Source organism: Oncorhynchus keta, chromosome 14 (genome assembly GCF_023373465.1).
Source record: "Oncorhynchus keta strain PuntledgeMale-10-30-2019 chromosome 14, Oket_V2, whole genome shotgun sequence".
Classification (NCBI taxonomy): Eukaryota; Metazoa; Chordata; class Actinopteri; order Salmoniformes; family Salmonidae; genus Oncorhynchus; species Oncorhynchus keta.
In genome coordinates, this window is record NC_068434.1 from 3,188,884 (window position 1) to 3,208,136 (window position 19,253).

Genomic DNA, 19,253 nt, shown 5'->3' on the forward strand with positions numbered 1-19,253 from the left:
ATTGAAGAGAAATAGGAATATATTAATATTCTTGTCATGATGACAATAGGCTTTGGTTAAACATCCCTACAGAATATGACAGACAGACATAATATTGAAGACACCAGCCGACTGGTCCATTTGCCTATTGACGTTACATTTCAACCGGACTTAACGTAACGGTTGTGTAAATGTGATATTGTCCGAGAATTTATGCTCCTTTACATATTTGGTCAGTCAGTGGAACCCCTTTTGATGTTGCCATGGAAACGGTATTTGTTGAAGGGATTTTTTTTAAATCTCCCTGTGGTTTTATCTTGCCATTGTGTAGTAGTGGATAATAACCCTCTTCTTGATTTCCGTTCTGACCGGTTCTATTTCCCCTCTTATTGATTTCCGTTCTGACCGGTTCTATTTCCCCTCTTCTTGATTTCCGTTCTGACCGGTTCTGTTTCCCCTCTTATTGATTTCCGTTCTGACCGGTTCTGTTTCCCCTCTTCTTGATTTCCGTTCTGACCGGTTCTGTTTCCCCTCTTCTTGATTTCCGTTCTGACCGGTTCTATTTCCCCTCTTCTTGATTTCCGTTCTGACCGGTTCTGTTTCCCCTCTTATTGATTTCCGTTCTGACCGGTTCTGTTTCCCCTCTTCTTGATTTCCGTTCTGACCGGTTCTGTTTCCCCTCTTCTTGATTTCCGTTCTGACCGGTTCTATTTCCCCTCTTCTTGATTTCCGTTCTGACCGGTTCTGTTTCCCCTCTTCTTGATTTCCGTTCTGACCGGTTCTGTTTCCCCTCTTCTTGATTTCCGTTCTGACCGGTTCTATTTCCCCTCTTATTGATTTCCGTTCTGACCGGTTCTGTTTCCCCTCTTCTTGATTTCCGTTCTGACCGGTTCTGTTTCCCCTCTTATTGATTTCCGTTCTGACCGGTTCTATTTCCCCTCTTCTTGATTTCCGTTCTGACCGGTTCTGTTTCCCCTCTTCTTGATTTCCGTTCTGACCGGTTCTATTTCCCTCTTCTTGATTTCCGTTCTGACCGGTTCTGTTTCCCTCTTATTGATTTCCGTTCTGACCGGTTCTGTTTCCCTCTTCTTGATTTCCGTTCTGACCGGTTCTGTTTCCCTCTTCTGATTTCCGTTCTGACCGGTTCTGTTTCCCCTCTTCTTGATTTCCGCTCTGACCGGGTTCTATTTCCCCTCTTCTTGATTTCCGTTCTGACCGGTTCTGTTTCCTCTTCTTGATTTCCGTTCTGACCGGTTCTATTTCCCCCTCTTCTTGATTTCCGTTCTGACCGGTTCTGTTTCCCCTCTTCTTGATTTCCGTTCTGACCGGTTCTATTTCCCCTCTTCTTGATTTCCGTTCTGACCGGTTCTGTTTCCCCTCTTCTTGATTTCCGTTCTGACCGGTTCTATTTCCCCTCTTCTTGATTTCCGTTCTGACCGGTTCTATTTCCCCTCTTCTTGATTTCCGTTCTGACCGGTTCTGTTTCCCCTCTTCTTGATTTCCGTTCTGACCGGTTCTGTTTCCCCTCTTCTTGATTTCCGTTCTGACCGGTTCTATTTCCCCTCTTCTTGATTTCCGTTCTGACCGGTTCTATTTCCCCTCTTCTTGATTTCCGTTCTGACCGGTTCTATTTCCCCCTCTTCTTGATTTCCGTTCTGACCGGTTCTGTTTCCCCTCTTCTTGATTTCCGTTCTGACCGGTTCTATTTCCCCTCTTCTTGATTTCCGTTCTGACCGGTTCTGTTTCCCCTCTTCTTGATTTCCGTTCTGACCGGTTCTGTTTCCCCTCTTCTTGATTTCCGTTCTGACCGGTTCTATTTCCCCTCTTCTTGATTTCCGTTCTGACCGGTTCTGTTTCCCCTCTTCTTGATTTCCGTTCTGACCGGTTCTATTTCCCCTCTTCTTGATTTCCGTTCTGACCGGTTCTGTTTCCCCTCTTCTTGATTTCCGTTCTGACCGGTTCTGTTTCCCCTCTTATTGATTTCCGTTCTGACCGGTTCTGTTTCCCCTCTTCTTGATTTCCGTTCTGACCGGTTCTGTTTCCCCTCTTCTTGATTTCCGTTCTGACCGGTTCTGTTTCCCCTCTTCTTGATTTCCGTTCTGACCGGTTCTGTTTCCCCTCTTCTTGATTTCCGTTCTGACCGGTTCTGTTTCCCCTCTTCTTGATTTCCGTTCTGACCGGTTCTATTTCCCCTCTTATTGATTTCCGTTCTGACCGGTTCTGTTTCCCCTCTTCTTGATTTCCGTTCTGACCGGTTCTGTTTCCCTCTTATTGATTTCCGTTCTGACCGGTTCTATTTCCCTCTTCTTGATTTCCGTTCTGACCGGTTCTGTTTTCTTGATTTCCGTTCTGACCGGTTCTGTTTCCCCTCTTCTTGATTTCCGTTCTGACCGGTTCTGTTTCCCTCTTATTGATTTCCGTTCTGACCGGTTCTGTTTCCCCTCTTCTTGATTTCCGTTCTGACCGGTTCTGTTTCCCTCTTCTTGATTTCCGTTCTGACCGGTTCTGATTTCCGCTCTGACCTCTTCTTGATTTCCGTTCTGACCGGTTCTGTTTCCCCTCTTCTTGATTTCCGTTCTGACCGGTTCTATTTCCCCTCTTCTTGATTTCCGTTCTGACCGGTTCTATTTCCCCTCTTCTTGATTTCCGTTCTGACCGGTTCTATTTCCCCTCTTCTTGATTTCCGTTCTGACCGGTTCTATTTCCCCTCTTCTTGATTTCCGTTCTGACCGGTTCTATTTCCCCTCTTCTTGATTTCCGTTCTGACCGGTTCTATTTCCCCTCTTCTTGATTTCCGTTCTGACCGGTTCTGTTTCCCCTCTTCTTGATTTCCGTTCTGACCGGTTCTATTTCCCCTCTTCTTGATTTCCGTTCTGACCGGTTCTATTTCCCCTCTTCTTGATTTCCGTTCTGACCGGTTCTATTTCCCCTCTTCTTGATTTCCGTTCTGACCGGTTCTGTTTCCCCTCTTCTTGATTTCCGTTCTGACCGGTTCTATTTCCCCTCTTCTTGATTTCCGTTCTGACCGGTTCTGTTTCCCCTCTTCTTGATTTCCGTTCTGACCGGTTCTGTTTCCCCTCTTCTTGATTTCCGTTCTGACCGGTTCTATTTCCCCTCTTCTTGATTTCCGTTCTGACCGGTTCTGTTTCCCCTCTTCTTGATTTCCGTTCTGACCGGTTCTATTTCCCCTCTTCTTGATTTCCGCTCTGACCGGTTCTGTTTCCCTCTTCTTGATTTCCGTTCTGACCGGTTCTATTTCCCTCTTCTTGATTTCCGCTTGGTTCTGTTTCTATTTCTTCTTGATTTCCGTTCTGACCGGTTCTATTTCCCTCTTCTTGATTTCCGTTCTGACCGGTTCTGTTTCCCCTCTTCTTGATTTCCGTTCTGACCGGTTCTGTTTCCCTCTTCTTGATTTCCGTTCTGACCGGTTCTATTTCCCCTCTTCTTGATTTCCGTTCTGACCGGTTCTGTTTCCCCTCTTCTTGATTTCCGTTCTGACCGGTTCTATTTTCTTGATTTCCGTTCTGACCGGTTCTGTTTCCCCTCTTCTTGATTTCCGTTCTGACCGGTTCTATTTCCCCTCTTCTTGATTTCCGTTCTGACCGGTTCTGTTTCCCCTCTTCTTGATTTCCGTTCTGACCGGTTCTATTTCCCCTCTTCTTGATTTCCGTTCTGACCGGTTCTGTTTCCCCTCTTCTTGATTTCCGTTCTGACCGGTTCTATTTCCCCTCTTCTTGATTTCCGTTCTGACCGGTTCTATTTCCCCTCTTCTTGATTTCCGTTCTGACCGGTTCTGTTTCCCCTCTTCTTGATTTCCGTTCTGACCGGTTCTGTTTCCCCTCTTCTTGATTTCCGTTCTGACCGGTTCTATTTCCCCTCTTCTTGATTTCCGTTCTGACCGGTTCTATTTCCCTCTTCTTGATTTCCGCTCTGACCGGTTCTATTTCCTCTTCTTGATTTCCGTTCTGACCGGTTCTGTTTCCCCCTCTTCTTGATTTCCGTTCTGACCGGTTCTATTTCCCTCTTCTTGATTTCCGTTCTGACCGGTTCTGTTTCCCTCTTCTTGATTTCCGTTCTGACCGGTTCTGTTTCCCTCTTCTTGATTTCCGTTCTGACCGGTTCTATTTCCCTCTTCTTGATTTCCGTTCTGACCGGTTCTGTTTCCCCTCTTCTTGATTTCCGTTCTGACCGGTTCTATTTCCCCTCTTCTTGATTTCCGTTCTGACCGGTTCTGTTTTCCCTCTTCTTGATTTCCGTTCTGACCGGTTCTGTTTCCCCTCTTATTGATTTCCGTTCTGACCGGTTCTATTTCCCCTCTTATTGATTTCCGTTCTGACCATTTTCCCTCTTCTTGATTTCCGTTCTGACCGGTTCTGTTTCCCCTCTTATTGATTTCCGTTCTGACCGGTTCTATTTCCCCTCTTCTTGATTTCCGTTCTGACCGGTTCTGTTTCCCCTCTTATTGATTTCCGTTCTGACCGGTTCTGTTTCCCCTCTTCTTGATTTCCGTTCTGACCGGTTCTGTTTCCCCTCTTATTGATTTCCGTTCTGACCGGTTCTGTTTCCCCTCTTATTGATTTCCGTTCTGACCATTTTCCCTCTTCTTGATTTCCGTTCTGACCGTTCTGTTTCCTCTTCTTGATTTCCGCTCTGACCGGTTCTGTTTCCCTCTTATTGATTTCCGTTCTGACCGGTTCTGTTTCCCTCTTCTTGATTTCCGTTCTGACCGGTTCTATTTCCCCTCTTCTTGATTTCCGTTCTGACCGGTTCTGTTTCCCCTCTTCTTGATTTCCGTTCTGACCGGTTCTGTTTCCCCTTCTTGATTTCCGTTCTGACCGGTTCTGTTTCCCCTCTTATTGATTTCCGTTCTGACCGTTCTGTTTCTTGATTTCCGTTCTGACCGGTTCTGTTTCCCCTCTTCTTGATTTCCGTTCTGACCGGTTCTGTTTCCCCTCTTCTTGATTTCCGTTCTGACCGGTTCTGTTTCCCCTCTTATTGATTTCCGTTCTGACCGGTTCTGTTTCCCCTCTTCTTGATTTCCGTTCTGACCGGTTCTGTTTCCCCTCTTCTTGATTTCCGTTCTGACCGGTTCTGTTTCCCCTCTTCTTGATTTCCGTTCTGACCGGTTCTGTTTCCCCTCTTCTTGATTTCCGTTCTGACCGGTTCTATTTCCCCTCTTCTTGATTTCCGTTCTGACCGGTTCTGTTTCCCCTCTTCTTGATTTCCGTTCTGACCGGTTCTGTTTCCCCTCTTCTTGATTTCCGCTCTGACCGGTTCTGTTTCCCTCTTATTGATTTCCGCTCTGACCGGTTCTATTTCCTCTTCTTGATTTCCGTTCTGACCGGTTCTGTTTCCCTCTTCTTGATTTCCGTTCTGACCGGTTCTGTTTCCTCTTATTGATTTCCGTTCTGACCGGTTCTATTTCCCCCTCTTCTTGATTTCCGTTCTGACCGGTTCTGTTTCCCCTCTTCTTGATTTCCGTTCTGACCGGTTCTGTTTCCCCTCTTATTGATTTCCGTTCTGACCGGTTCTGTTTCCCTCTTATTGATTTCCGTTCTGACCGGTTCTATTTCCCTCTTATTGATTTCCGCTCTGACCGGTTCTGTTTCCTCTTCTTGATTTCCGTTCTGACCGGTTCTGTTTCCCCTCTTCTTGATTTCCGTTCTGACCGGTTCTGTTTCCCCTCTTCTTGATTTCCGTTCTGACCGGTTCTGTTTCCCCTCTTCTTGATTTCCATTCTGACCGGTTCTGTTTCTCTTCTTGATTTCCGTTCTGACCGGTTCTATTTCCTCTTCTTGATTTCCGTTCTGACCGGTTCTGTTTCCCCTCTTCTTGATTTCCGTTCTGACCGGTTCTGTTTCCCTCTTCTTGATTTCCGTTCTGACCGGTTCTGTTTCCTCTTCTTGATTTCCGTTCTGACCGGTTCTATTTCCCTCTTCTTGATTTCCGTTCTGACCGGTTCTGTTTCCCTCTTCTGATTTCCGTTCTGACCGGTTCTATTTCCTCTTCTTGATTTCCGTTCTGACCGGTTCTGTTTCCCCTCTTCTTGATTTCCGTTCTGACCGGTTCTGTTTCCTCTTCTTGATTTCCGTTCTGACCGGTTCTATTCCCCCTCTTCTTGATTTCCGTTCTGACCGGTTCTGTTTCCTCTTCTTGATTTCCGCTCTGACCGTTCTGTTTCCCCTCTTCTTGATTTCCGTTCTGACCGGTTCTGTTTCCCTCTTCTTGATTTCCGTTCTGACCGGTTCATTCTATTTCCCCTCTTATTGATTTCCGTTCTGACCGGTTCTGTTTCCCTCTTCTTGATTTCCGCTCTGACCGGTTCTGTTTCCTCTTCTTGATTTCCGCTCTGACCTGTGGTTCTGTTTCCCTCTTCTTGATTTCCGTTCTGACCGGTTCTGTTTCCCCTCTTCTTGATTTCCGTTCTGACCGGTTCTGTTTCCCCTCTTCTTGATTTCCTTTCTGACCGGTTCTATTTCCCCTCTTCTTGATTTCCGTTCTGACCGGTTCTATTTCCCCTCTTATTGATTTCCGTTCTGACCGGTTCTGTTTCCCCTCTTCTTGATTTCAGATTTCAGATATACTGACGCCACCTTCACCTTCACTTATTCCAAAGGCTCCAGAAGGTACAGTTCAAAGTTCTTAGATGGTTGACATCATTCATTCATTCTGTGCCATTGATTAAACTGTATCCTACTGGGCCATTCATTCTGTACCAATGATACACTGTGTCCTACTGGGCCATTCATTCTGTGCCATTGATACACTGTGTCCTACTGGGCCATTCATTCTGTACCATTGATACACTATGTCCTACTGGGCCATTCATTCTGTGCCATTGATTAAACTGTATCCTACTGGCCATTCATTCTGTGCCATTGATACACTATGTCCTACTGGGCCATTCATTCTGTAGCATTGATACACAGTATCCTACTCTGTACCATTGATACACTATGTCCTACTGGGCCATTCATTCTGTAGCATTGATACACAGTATCCTACTCTGTGCCATTGATACACTATGTCCTACTGGGCCATTCATTCTGTACCATTGATACACTATGTCCTACTGGGCCATTCATTCTGTGCCATTGATACACTGTATTCTACTGGGCCATTCATTCTGTGCCATTGATACACTGTGTCCTACTGGGCCATTCATTCTGTACCATTGATACACTATGTCCTACTGGGCCATTCATTCTGTAACATTGATACACAGTATCCTACTGGCCATTCATTCTGTAGCATTGATACACAGTATCCTACTCTGTACCATTGATACACAGTATCCTACTGGGCCATTCATTCTGTGCCATTGATACACTATGTCCTACTGGGCCATTCATTCTGTAACATTGATACACAGTATCCTACTGGCCATTCATTCTGTAGCATTGATACACAGTATCCTACTGGCCATTCATTCTGTAACATTGATACACAGTATCCTACTGGCCATTCATTCTTTAACATTGATACACAGTATCCTACTGGCCATTCATTCTGTAACATTGATACACAGTATCCTACTGGCCATTCATTCTGTACCATTGATACACAGTATCCTACTGGCAATTCATTCTGTAACATTGATACACATTATCCTACTGGCCATTCATTCTGTAACATCGATACACAGTATCCTACTGGCCATTCATTCTGTACCATTGATACACAGTATCCTACTGGGCCATGGCTTGCCTACTGGTTGTCCCCAGGGCTGGTTGTTCAGTTGTTCAGGGAAATGGTTCACATGGGTTATCTAATGAATGGTGTGTGTTACTGGGATGACGCAATTTGTCTGGACTCTGCAAGGTCAGAGTTCACCCCCCCAGTGTGTGGTGTGTGTGTGTGTGTGTGTGTGTGTGTGTGTGTGTGTGTGTGTGTGTGTGTGTGTGTGTGTGTGTGTGTGTGTGTGTGTGTGTGTGTGTTTAGGGGTGTGTGTGTACACCTCATGCAACTTGGTGTGTGTGTGTGTGTTTATACAGCGAGTGGGTCTGATCCTGATTGGTTAAAACCGCATTCCAGCTGGTGTCTATTCCACAAGCTACCACTGGCTAAATGTATGATGTTAAAATGCCTATTTGCTCTGTTCCATCTGACTGTGCAATCCACTGTCTCATCAGCCCAGCCAGGCAATTTATAACCTTTATCTCCACTGTAAAAAGCATCTCGACATTATCTCACATGTCTTTTAGACTAACATTTAGTTTTCAACAGCGGAGATTTATATAAACCTTGTTTTCTGTCCCTCCCTTTTTATGGATATATACAAAGAAATGAGACGAGACAGACAGGCAGCGTTTCTCAGCCAGTAAAAATCATGAATCAGCTGGCATCAGTTTTATGGATATTATACACGAAGAAATGTCAATTAAAAAAAAAGGTCAAATGAAACAAAGTGCAGCTAGTTTGTGGTCTTTCCAGTTTCAGTTTGAAGTGATTGTGTTAGCTGTGTTGTTGGCTCGCTCCTCTGAACAACAGGGTCCTGACGAGAGAGCACATTTTCAATGTCAGGCGAAATCGCGCCTCATTAGCTCATTGTTATGGATGTGTCCAAATAAATGTCACTAGAAAACATCTTGAACTAATGCAAATGCAGCAACTTTGTTGTTATTCTGGCTGCACTTTTTGACTGTAAATTAGCCATAGTTGAAAAGCTAGCAAGCAAGGGATAAGAACGTTGCCAGCCAGTATGGTAATGGATCATTTAGAATGAACGACTGGGTTGCCATAGATACAGAACAAAAAGACTGAACGACTGGGTCGGGTCCATAGATACAGAACGACCGGGTCGGGTCCATAGATACAGAACGACCGGGTCGGGTCCATAGATACAGAACAAAAAGACTGAATGACTGGGTCGCGTCCATAGATACAGAACAAAAAGACTGAACGACTGGGTTGCCATAGATACAGAACAAAAAGACTGAACGACTGGGTCGCGTCCATAGATACAGAACAAAAAGACTGAACGACTGGGTCTCGTCCATAGATACAGAACAAAAAGACTGAACGACTGGGTCGAGTCCATAGATACAGAACAAAAAGACTGAACGACTGGGTTGCGTCTCTGGTGTAACAGTATAACTTTAGACCGTCCCCTCGCCCCGACCTGGGCGCGAACCAGGGACCCTCTGCACACATCAACAACAGTCACCCACGAAACATCGTTACCCATCGCTCCACAAAAACCACGGCCCTTGCAGAGCAAGGGGAACTACTACTTCAATGTCTCAGAGCAAGTGACGTCACCGATTGAAACGTTATTTAGCGCGCACCGCTAACTAAGCTAGCCGTTTCACATCCGTTACACTGGCACAGAACTGATAGAACGAACAACCAGCCGGCTTGGGTAGCGACCCTAGATTTGTGTCGGGACTAAAATCTTGTGGAAGGATGAAATAATATGTATACATTCAACAAAATAAAGTTTTTAATGAAAATATGTGAATCATTATTGTAATGTGTTGGTTAACCCGTTGTATAAAAATGATGATGCCTGAGAAGCCGGTGTTTGGAGGACATATTGGCACGGTTTGTCAAACCTCAACTCCATCTCTGGCCTAACCACACACCCATGCCAATATATCCTTTAAACACTGACTACTCGTGATTTATCACGTAAGTGTACACCTCTCATGACTTGCGTACCGTGTGTGTTTGTGTGTTATTCTGTGTCTGTGTCTGTGTGTTGGTTTTGCTTACTGAAGGAAATGCCACCATCTCCTGTGGTTGTTGCTGGGTAATTCCACAGGAAACAGAATTGCGCTGAGACTCAGATTTCTTCTATTTAAATGTATGCCAAACAAAAACATGAATTTCAATGTTTAAAAACCATACAACTCTATGCACAAGGACTACTTTTAACAATTTACACGGAACGTTTTACACAGGAACACGTTTACTGGAAGAACTGTGCAGTTGCAAACTTACTGTAAAACTTACTGTAAAACTTACTGTAAAATTACTGTAAAACTTACTGTAAAACTTACTGTAAAATTACTGTAAAATGTCCCTCAGGTTTTTATGTGACCACGGATTCCAAAAACTCTTAAAACATCTACTCTGAATTAAGATTCAATGATGTCAGCAGTCAGAATAATGAGGTGTCAGCTATGACATCACACCTGGAGTTATAACAAATGTAATTTAGTTATTGGAAGTACGGTAAGTGGAGTATGATTTACACCCAGGAACAGAATTGCAGGGGGAACCGGTACAGAGTCAATGTGGAGGCTATATACAGGGGGTACTGGTACAGAGTCAATGTGGAGGCTATATACAGGGGGTACTAGTACAGAGTCAATGTGGAGGCTATATACAGGGGGTACTGGTACAGAGTCAATGTGGAGGCTATATACAGGGGGAACCGGTACAGAGTAAATGTGGAGGCTATATACAGGGGGTACTGGTACAGAGTCAATGTGAAGGCTATATACAGGGGGTACTGGTACAGAGTCAATGTGGAGGCTATATACAGGGGGTACTAGTACAGAGTCAATGTGGAGGCTATATACAGGGGGTACTGGTACAGAGTCAATGTGGAGGCTATATACAGGGGGTACTGGTACAGAGTCAATGTGGAGGCTATATACAGGAGGTACCGGTACAGAGTCAATGTGGAGGCTATATACAGGGGGTATCGGTACAGAGTCAATGTGGAGGCTATATACAGGGGGTACTGGTACAGAGTCAATGTGGAGGCTATATACAGGGGGTACTGGTACAGAGTCAATGTGGAGGCTATATACAGGGGGTACTGGTACAGAGTCAATGTGGAGGCTATATACAGGGGGTACTAGTACAGAGTCAATGTGGAGGCTATATACAGGGGGTACCAGTACAGAGTCAATGTGGAGGCTATATACAGGGGGAACCGGTACAGAGTCAATGTGGAGGCTATATACAGGGGGTACCGGTACAGAGTCAATGTGGAGGCTATATACAGGGGGAACTGGTACAGAGTCAATGTGGAGGCTATATACAGGGGGAACTGGTACAGAGTCAATGTGGAGGCTATATACAGGGGGTAGTGGTACAGAGTCAACGTGGAGGCTATATACAGGGGGTACTGGTACAGAGTCAATGTGGAGGCTATATACAGGGGGTACTGGTACAGAGTCAACGTGGAGGCTATATACAGGGGGTACCAGTACAGAGTCAATGTGGAGGCTATATACAGGGGGAACCGGTACAGAGTCAATGTGGAGGCTATATACAGGGGGTACCGGTACAGAGTCAATGTGGAGGCTATATACAGGGGGGTACCGGTACAGGTCAATGTGGAGGCTATATACAGGGGGTACCGGTACAGAGTCAATATGGAGGCTATATACAGGGTGTACCAGTACAGAGTCAGTGTGGAGGCTATATACAGGGGGTACCAGTACAGAGTCAATGTGGAGGCTATATACAGGGGGTACCAGTACAGAGTCAATGTGGAGGCTATATACAGGGGGTACCAGTACAGAGTCAATGTGGAGGCTATATACAGGGGGTACCAGAACAGAGTCAATGTGGAGGCTATATACAGGGGGTACCAGTACAGAGTCAATGTGGAGGCTATATACAGGGGGTACCAGTACAGAGTCAATGTGGAGGCTATATACAGGGTATTACGGTACTGAGTCAATGTGGAGGCTATATACAGGGGGTACCATTAAGAGTCAATGTGGAGGCTATATACAGGGGGTACCAATACAGAGTCAATGTGGAGGCTATATACAGGGGGTACCAGAACAGAGTCAATGTGGAGGCTATACACAGGGGGTACCAGTACAGAGTCAATGTGGAGGCTATATACAGGGGGTACCGGTACAGAGTCAATGTGGAGGCTATATACAGGGGGTACTAGTACAGAGTCAATGTGGAGGCTATATACAGGGGGTACTGGTACAGAGTCAATGTGGAGGCTATATACAGGGGGAACCGGTACAGAGTCAATGTGGAGGCTATATACAGGGGGTACTGGTACAGAGTCAATGTGGAGGCTATATACAGGGGGTACTGGTACAGAGTCAATGTGGAGGCTATATACAGGGGTACTGGTACAGAGTCAATGTGGAGGCTATATACAGGGGGTACTGGTACAGAGTCAATGTGGAGGCTATATACAGTGGGGAACCGGTACAGAGTCAATGTGGAGGCTATATACAGGGGTACTGGTACAGAGTCAATGTGGAGGCTATATACAGGGGGTACTGGTACAGAGTCAATGTGGAGGCTATATACAGGGGGTACTGGTACAGAGTCAATGTGGAGGCTATATACAGGGGGTACTAGTACAGAGTCAATGTGGAGGCTATATACAGGGGGTACCAGTACAGAGTCAATGTGGAGGCTATATACAGGGGGAACCGGTACAGAGTCAATGTGGAGGCTATATACAGGGGGTACCGGTACAGAGTCAATGTGGAGGCTATATACGGGGGAACTGGTACAGAGTCAATGTGGAGGCTATATACAGGGGGAACTGGTACAGAGTCAATGTGGAGGCTATATACAGGGGGTAGTGGTACAGAGTCAACGTGGAGGCTATATACAGGGGGTACTGGTACAGAGTCAATGTGGAGACTATATACAGGGGGTACTGGTACAGAGTCAACGTGGAGGCTATATACAGGGGGTACCAGTACAGAGTCAATGTGGAGGCTATATACAGGGGGAACCGGTACAGAGTCAATGTGGAGGCTATATACAGGGGGTACCGGTACAGAGTCAATGTGGAGGCTATATACAGGGGGGTACCGGTACAGGTCAATGTGGAGGCTATATACAGGGGGTACCGGTACAGAGTCAATATGGAGGCTATATACAGGGGGTACCAGTACAGAGTCAATGTGGAGGCTGTATACAGGGGGAACTGGTACAGAGTCAATGTGGAGGCTATATACAGGGGGGTACCGGTACAGGTCAATGTGGAGGCTATATACAGGGGGTACCGGTACAGAGTCAATATGGAGGCTATATACAGGGGGTACCAGTACAGAGTCAATGTGGAGGCTGTATACAGGGGGAACTGGTACAGAGTCAATGTGGAGGCTATATACAGGGGGAACCGGTACAGAGTCAATGTGGAGGCTATATACAGGGGGTACTGGTACAGAGTCAATGTGGAGGCTATATACAGGGGGTACTGGTACAGAGTCAATGTGGAGGCTATATACAGGGGGTACTGGTACAGAGTCAATGTGGAGGCTATATACAGGGGGTACTGGTACAGAGTCAATGTGGAGGCTATATACAGGGGGAACCGGTACAGAGTCAATGTGGAGGCTATATACAGGGGGTACTGGTACAGAGTCAATGTGGAGGCTATATACAGGGGGTACTGGTACAGAGTCAATGTGGAGGCTATATACAGGGGGTACTGGTACAGAGTCAATGTGGAGGCTATATACAGGGGGTACTAGTACAGAGTCAATGTGGAGGCTATATACAGGGGGTACCAGTACAGAGTCAATGTGGAGGCTATATACAGGGGAACCGGTACAGAGTCAATGTGGAGGCTATATACAGGGGTACCGGTACAGAGTCAATGTGGAGGCTATATACGGGGAACTGGTACAGAGTCAATGTGGAGGCTATATACAGGGGGAACTGGTACAGAGTCAATGTGGAGGCTATATACAGGGGGTAGTGGTACAGAGTCAACGTGGAGGCTATATACAGGGGGTACTGGTACAGAGTCAATGTGGAGACTATATACAGGGGGTACTGGTACAGAGTCAACGTGGAGGCTATATACAGGGGGTACCAGTACAGAGTCAATGTGGAGGCTATATACAGGGGGAACCGGTACAGAGTCAATGTGGAGGCTATATACAGGGGGTACCGGTACAGAGTCAATGTGGAGGCTATATACAGGGGGGTACCGGTACAGGTCAATGTGGAGGCTATATACAGGGGGTACCGGTACAGAGTCAATATGGAGGCTATATACAGGGTGTACCAGTACAGAGTCAGTGTGGAGGCTATATACAGGGGGTACCAGTACAGAGTCAATGTGGAGGCTATATACAGGGGGTACCAGTACAGAGTCAATGTGGAGGCTATATACAGGGGGTACCAGTACAGAGTCAATGTGGAGGCTATATACAGGGGGAACCGGTACAGAGTCAATGTGGAGGCTATATACAGGGTATTACGGTACTGAGTCAATGTGGAGGCTGTATACAGGGGCACCGGTACAGAGTCAATGTGGAGGCTATATACAGGGTATTACGGTACTGAGTCAATGTGGAGGCTATATACAGGGGGTACCATTAAGAGTCAATGTGGAGGCTATATACAGGGGGTACCAGTACAGAGTCAATGTGGAGGCTATATACAGGGGGTACCAGAACAGAGTCAATGTGGAGGCTATACACAGGGGGTACCAGTACAGAGTCAATGTGGAGGCTATATACAGGGGGTACTGGTACAGAGTCAATGTGGAGGCTATATACAGGGGGTACTGGTACAGAGTCAATGTGGAGGCTATATACAGGGGGTACCAGTACAGAGTCAATGTGGAGGCTATATACAGGGAGTACTGGTACAGAGTCAATGTGGAGGCTATATACAGGGGGTACCAGTACAGAGTCAATGTGGAGGCTATATACAGGGGGTACCAGTACAGAGTCAATGTGGAGGCTATATACAGGGGGTACCAGAACAGAGTCAATGTGGAGGCTATATACAGGGGGTACCGGTACAGAGTCAATGTGGAGGCTATATACAGGGGGTACCGGTGTCGAGGTAGTTGAGATAATATGTACATGTAGGTAGAGTTATTTGTGACTATGATAGATAGATAATAACAGAGAGTAGCAGCAGTGGGGGAGAGGGGGGTGTCAATGCAAATAGTCTGGGTAGCCATTTGATTGGCTGTTCAGGAGTCTTATGGCTTAGAGGTAGAAGCTGTTTTAGAAGCCTCTTGGACCTATACTTGGCGCTCTGACTTGGAACTCCGATACCGCTTACCGTGCGGTAGCAGAGAGTCTATGACTAGGGTGGCTGGAGTCTTTGGCGATTTTTAGGGCCTTCCTCCGACACAGCCTGGTATAGACCTTGACTTTTAACACGTTGTTTTTGTTGTTTTGCCTACACACAATACCCCCATCATGTCAAAGTGGAATTATGTTTTTCGAAATTTGTACAAATTAATACAAAATGAAAATTTGAAATTGATTGAGTCAATAAGTATTCAACTCCCTTTGTTATGGGAAGTGTAAATAAGTTCAGGAGTAAAAATGTGCTTAACAAGTCACATAATAAGTTGGAGTCACTCTGTGTGCAATAATAGTGTTTAACATGACTTTTGAATGACTACCTCATCTCTAGACCCCCCACACATTCAATTATCTGTAAGGTTCCTCAGTCGAGCAGTGAATTTCAAACACAGATTCAACCACAAAGACCAGGGAGGTTTTCCAATGCTTCGCAAGGAAGGGCACCTATTGGTAGATGGGTAAAAAAACAAAAAAAACAGACATTGAATATCCCTTTGAGCATTGTGAAGTTATTAATTACACTTTGGATGGTGTATCAATACACCCAGTCACTACAAAGATACAGGCGTCCTTCCTAACTCAGTTGCCGGAGAGGAAGGAAACCGCTCAGGGATTTCACCATGAGGTGACTTTGAAACAGTTACAGAGTGATAGGAGAAAACTGAGGATGGATCAACAACATTGTAGTTACTCCACAATACTAACCTAAATGACAGAGTGAAAAGAAGGAAGCCTGTACAGAATACAAATATTTCAAAACATGCATCCTGTTTGCAACAAGGAACTAAAATAAAACTGTAAAAAATGTGGCAAAGCAATTCACTTTTTGTCCTGAATACAAAATGTTATGTCCAATACAACACATTATTGAGTCCTACTCTCCATATTTTCAAGCATAGTCATGGCTGCATCATGTTATGGGTATACTTGACTACAATGACCATAATCTATTGCGGCAGTAATTTCCGGCTCAGGCAGGTCAGAGAGGAAGAGGCGAACCAAGAGATTTAACTTAAGCCAAAATCTGTCTATGGGCTTGTTCTGGACCTAAGCAAGTCCCCTGCATTCCCACCTTTGGGAAAACGACTCCCATTGTTAGGGAGGAGACATGAGCATCTCGTCATTATATACAGATGTCTGGACGGATACACTTTAACACCTGCTACGTTAGGATAGATACACACAGACCACACACAACACAACGATGAGGGACAGAGACCGTTCGTGAAAGTATGCCTTATCTACTTTGAAGAACTAGTCAAATGATTTGGTCAGACAGCAGCATACTTAGGCAGACTAGCTAAATAGGATGACAACAGACAGTACAGTATGGGGAGAACTGTCTGGCTGACTGCTACTGCCTGGGGAACTGTCTGGCTGACTGCTACTGCCTGGGGAACTGTCTGGCTGACTGCTACTGCCTGGGCAGAGATGAGAATGATGACTTTAAGGAATTAAACATTTAAAAGTCATAAAATCAGACCTAAAGAATATGATAACTGAAATATTGTATTATTTAATAGTAATTTACTCTTTCTCTATGGATTTTATTTATTTATTTTTATTTCACCTTTATTTAACCAGGTAGGCAAGTTGAGAACAAGTTCTCATTTACAATTGCGACCTGGCAATGTCTACCCAACGTGGATCTGACAGACACAATGGAATATTTTTAATGTTTTGGCAATTGAATGTTCACTGTTTTTGCCTTCGGGAAATTCAATCAAAAACTAAATAAATCTCTAAAATCATTCTAATGTCATTATTTGATAATGTAGTTAATGTTTTGTTTTTTAATGATCTAAATCAAAAAGCACGATTATTTTGTAATAATAATAATAAGGAAAAACCGAAACGACATCAAAAAGCACTCGTCGCTCAGCACTAGTGATGGCTCTTACTAGACAGAGGCCATGAAGCTATTTATAGCCTTAGCCACAGTGGTACATCAGCCAGTTCCTTGTTTCGAAGCACACTCAGTCATGCGTAACGACTTTATAGTATATACTAACCCGTGACTGTGTCTTTGTTTTGAAGCACACTCAAGCAAGAGTTTTTAACATACGATTGTCTTTCGAGAGAAAGCTATTTTGACCCAAGAGCCAATCGTAATTGTGTAATAACGTCTTGGAGAGATCTGAGTTTTTTAAAATGTTGATGCCTGTAAACAGGAAGTCATATAACCCCATTGTGTATGATAGTAACACCTTAATGATGTCTGTAAACAGGAAGTCATACAACCCCATTATGTATGATAGTAACACCTTAATGATGTCTGTAAACAGGAAGTCATACAACCCCATTATGTATGATAGTATCACCTTAATGACTACATCTCCTCTGTCCAGACCCTTAGTACCCTAAACAATGACTACATCTCCTCTGTCCAGACCCCTAGTACCCTAGTACCCTAAACAATGACCACATCTCCTCTGTCCAGACCCCTAGTACCCTAGTACCCTAAACAATGACAACATCTCCTCTGTCCAGACCCCTAGTACCCTAGTACCCTAAACAATGACCACATCTCCTCTGTCCAGACCCCTAGTACCCTAAACAATGACAACATCTCCTCTGTCCAGACCCCTAGTACCCTAACCAATGACAACATCTTCTCTGTCCAGACCCCTAGTACCCTAAACAATGACAACATCTTCTCTGTCCAGACCCCTAGTACCCTAACCAATGACTATATCTCCTCTCTCCAGACCCCTAGTACCCTAAACAATGACTATATCTCCTCTCTCCAGACCCCTAGTACCCTAAACAATGACAACATCTCCTCTGTCCAGACCCCTAGTACCCTAATACCCTAAACAATGACTATATCTCCTCTCTCCAGACCCCTAGTACCCTAAAGAATGACCACATCTCCTCTGTCCAGACCCCTAGTACCCTAAACAATGACTACATCTCCTCTGTCCAGACCCCTAGTACCCTAATACCCTAAACAATGACTATATCTCCTCTGTCCAGACCCTTAGTACCCTAAACAATGACTACATCTCCTCTGTCCAGACCCCTAGTACCCTAGTACCCTAAACAATGACCACATCTCCTCTGTCCAGACCCCTAGTACCCTAAAGAATGACCACATCTCCTCTGTCCAGATCCCTAGTACCCTAAACAATGACTACATCTCCTCTGTCCAGACCCCTAGTACCCTAGTACCCTAAACAATGACTACATCTCCTCTGTCCAGACCCCTCGTACCCTAGTACCCTAAACAATGACTACATCTCCTCTGTCCAGACCCCTCGTACCCTAGTACCCTAAACAATGACCACATCTCCTCTGTCCAGACCCCTCGTACCCTAGTACCCTAAACAATGACTACATCTCCTCTGTCCAGACCCACACGGTCACACCTCCATCCCTAGTATCTGCATTATTGTTTGCCACTTGGCCTTAAATTGTCCAAAATAGTTTGTTTTTTTGGTCGCCCATGATATTTCAATAATAAATCATGATATATTTTTTATTGTGTTTATGATAGATTGTTTTTCAAGTTTTTAGTATTAGTTTTTTCAAGATGCTCACTACACCCCCATATGCCATGTCTAGAAACATGCAGACAAACGGATTAAAAGTAAAGCCCCCTTAAATTTAAATAGAGGAGAGAGAATGAGGAGAGGGAGAGAGAGACGGAGAGAGAGAGAGAGAGAGAGAGAGAGAGAGAGAGAGAGAGAGGGAGAGAGAGAGAGAGAGAGAGAGAGGAGAGAGAGAGGAGAGAGAGAGAGAGAGAGAGAGAGAGAGAGAGAGAGAGAGAGAGAGAGAGAGAGAGAGAGAGAGAGAGAGAGAGAGAGAGAGAGAGAGAGAGAGAGAGAGAGAGAGAGAGAGAGAGAGAGAGAAAATCTAGATCATCTGCAAGCTTCTTGTATACTTGCCAAGCCTTAAGGCTGAACCAAAGACTGTCTTCAACAGGGGTGGCAGGTAGCCTAGTGGTTAGAGCGTTGGGCCCGTAACTGAAAGGTTGCTGGATCGAATCTCTGAGTTGACGAGGTCTGTCGTTCTTCCCCCTTAACAAGGCATTTAACTCTCTGTTCCCTCGGTAGGATGTCATTGTAAATAACAATTTGTTCTTACCTGACCTGCCAAGTTAAATATACAAAATAAAACTGGGTTAGAAGTCACAGACATCAACTAAATACAGTCTTCAACTTCTTCGGTATAAAAAAACACACGAAATTACAAGTTGAGACTTTGTTCAGGAAGAAAGACATTTGAGCTGATTCTTTCTGTAGCGTGTGTGCGTAGATTTCTGTGTCATTA

The 19,253-nt window shown here is 45.0% G+C and overlaps 1 protein-coding gene across 5 annotated transcripts in view; it reads left to right on the forward strand.

Annotated features, from left to right (window-relative positions):
- Positions 1–19,253, forward strand: part of parp8 (poly (ADP-ribose) polymerase family, member 8) — a 279,851-nt gene that overhangs the window by 1,264 nt on the left and 259,334 nt on the right. For all 5 annotated transcript variants that reach the window (XR_008063247.1, XR_008063248.1, XM_052460836.1 and 2 more), the window contains exon 2: positions 6,551–6,605. Coding sequence is in view for 3 of the 5 variants with exons in the window: in XM_052460836.1 (XP_052316796.1) it covers positions 6,551–6,605 (55 nt within the window). In the remaining 2 variants the exon portion in view is untranslated. The remainder of the gene's footprint in view (positions 1–6,550; positions 6,606–19,253) is intronic.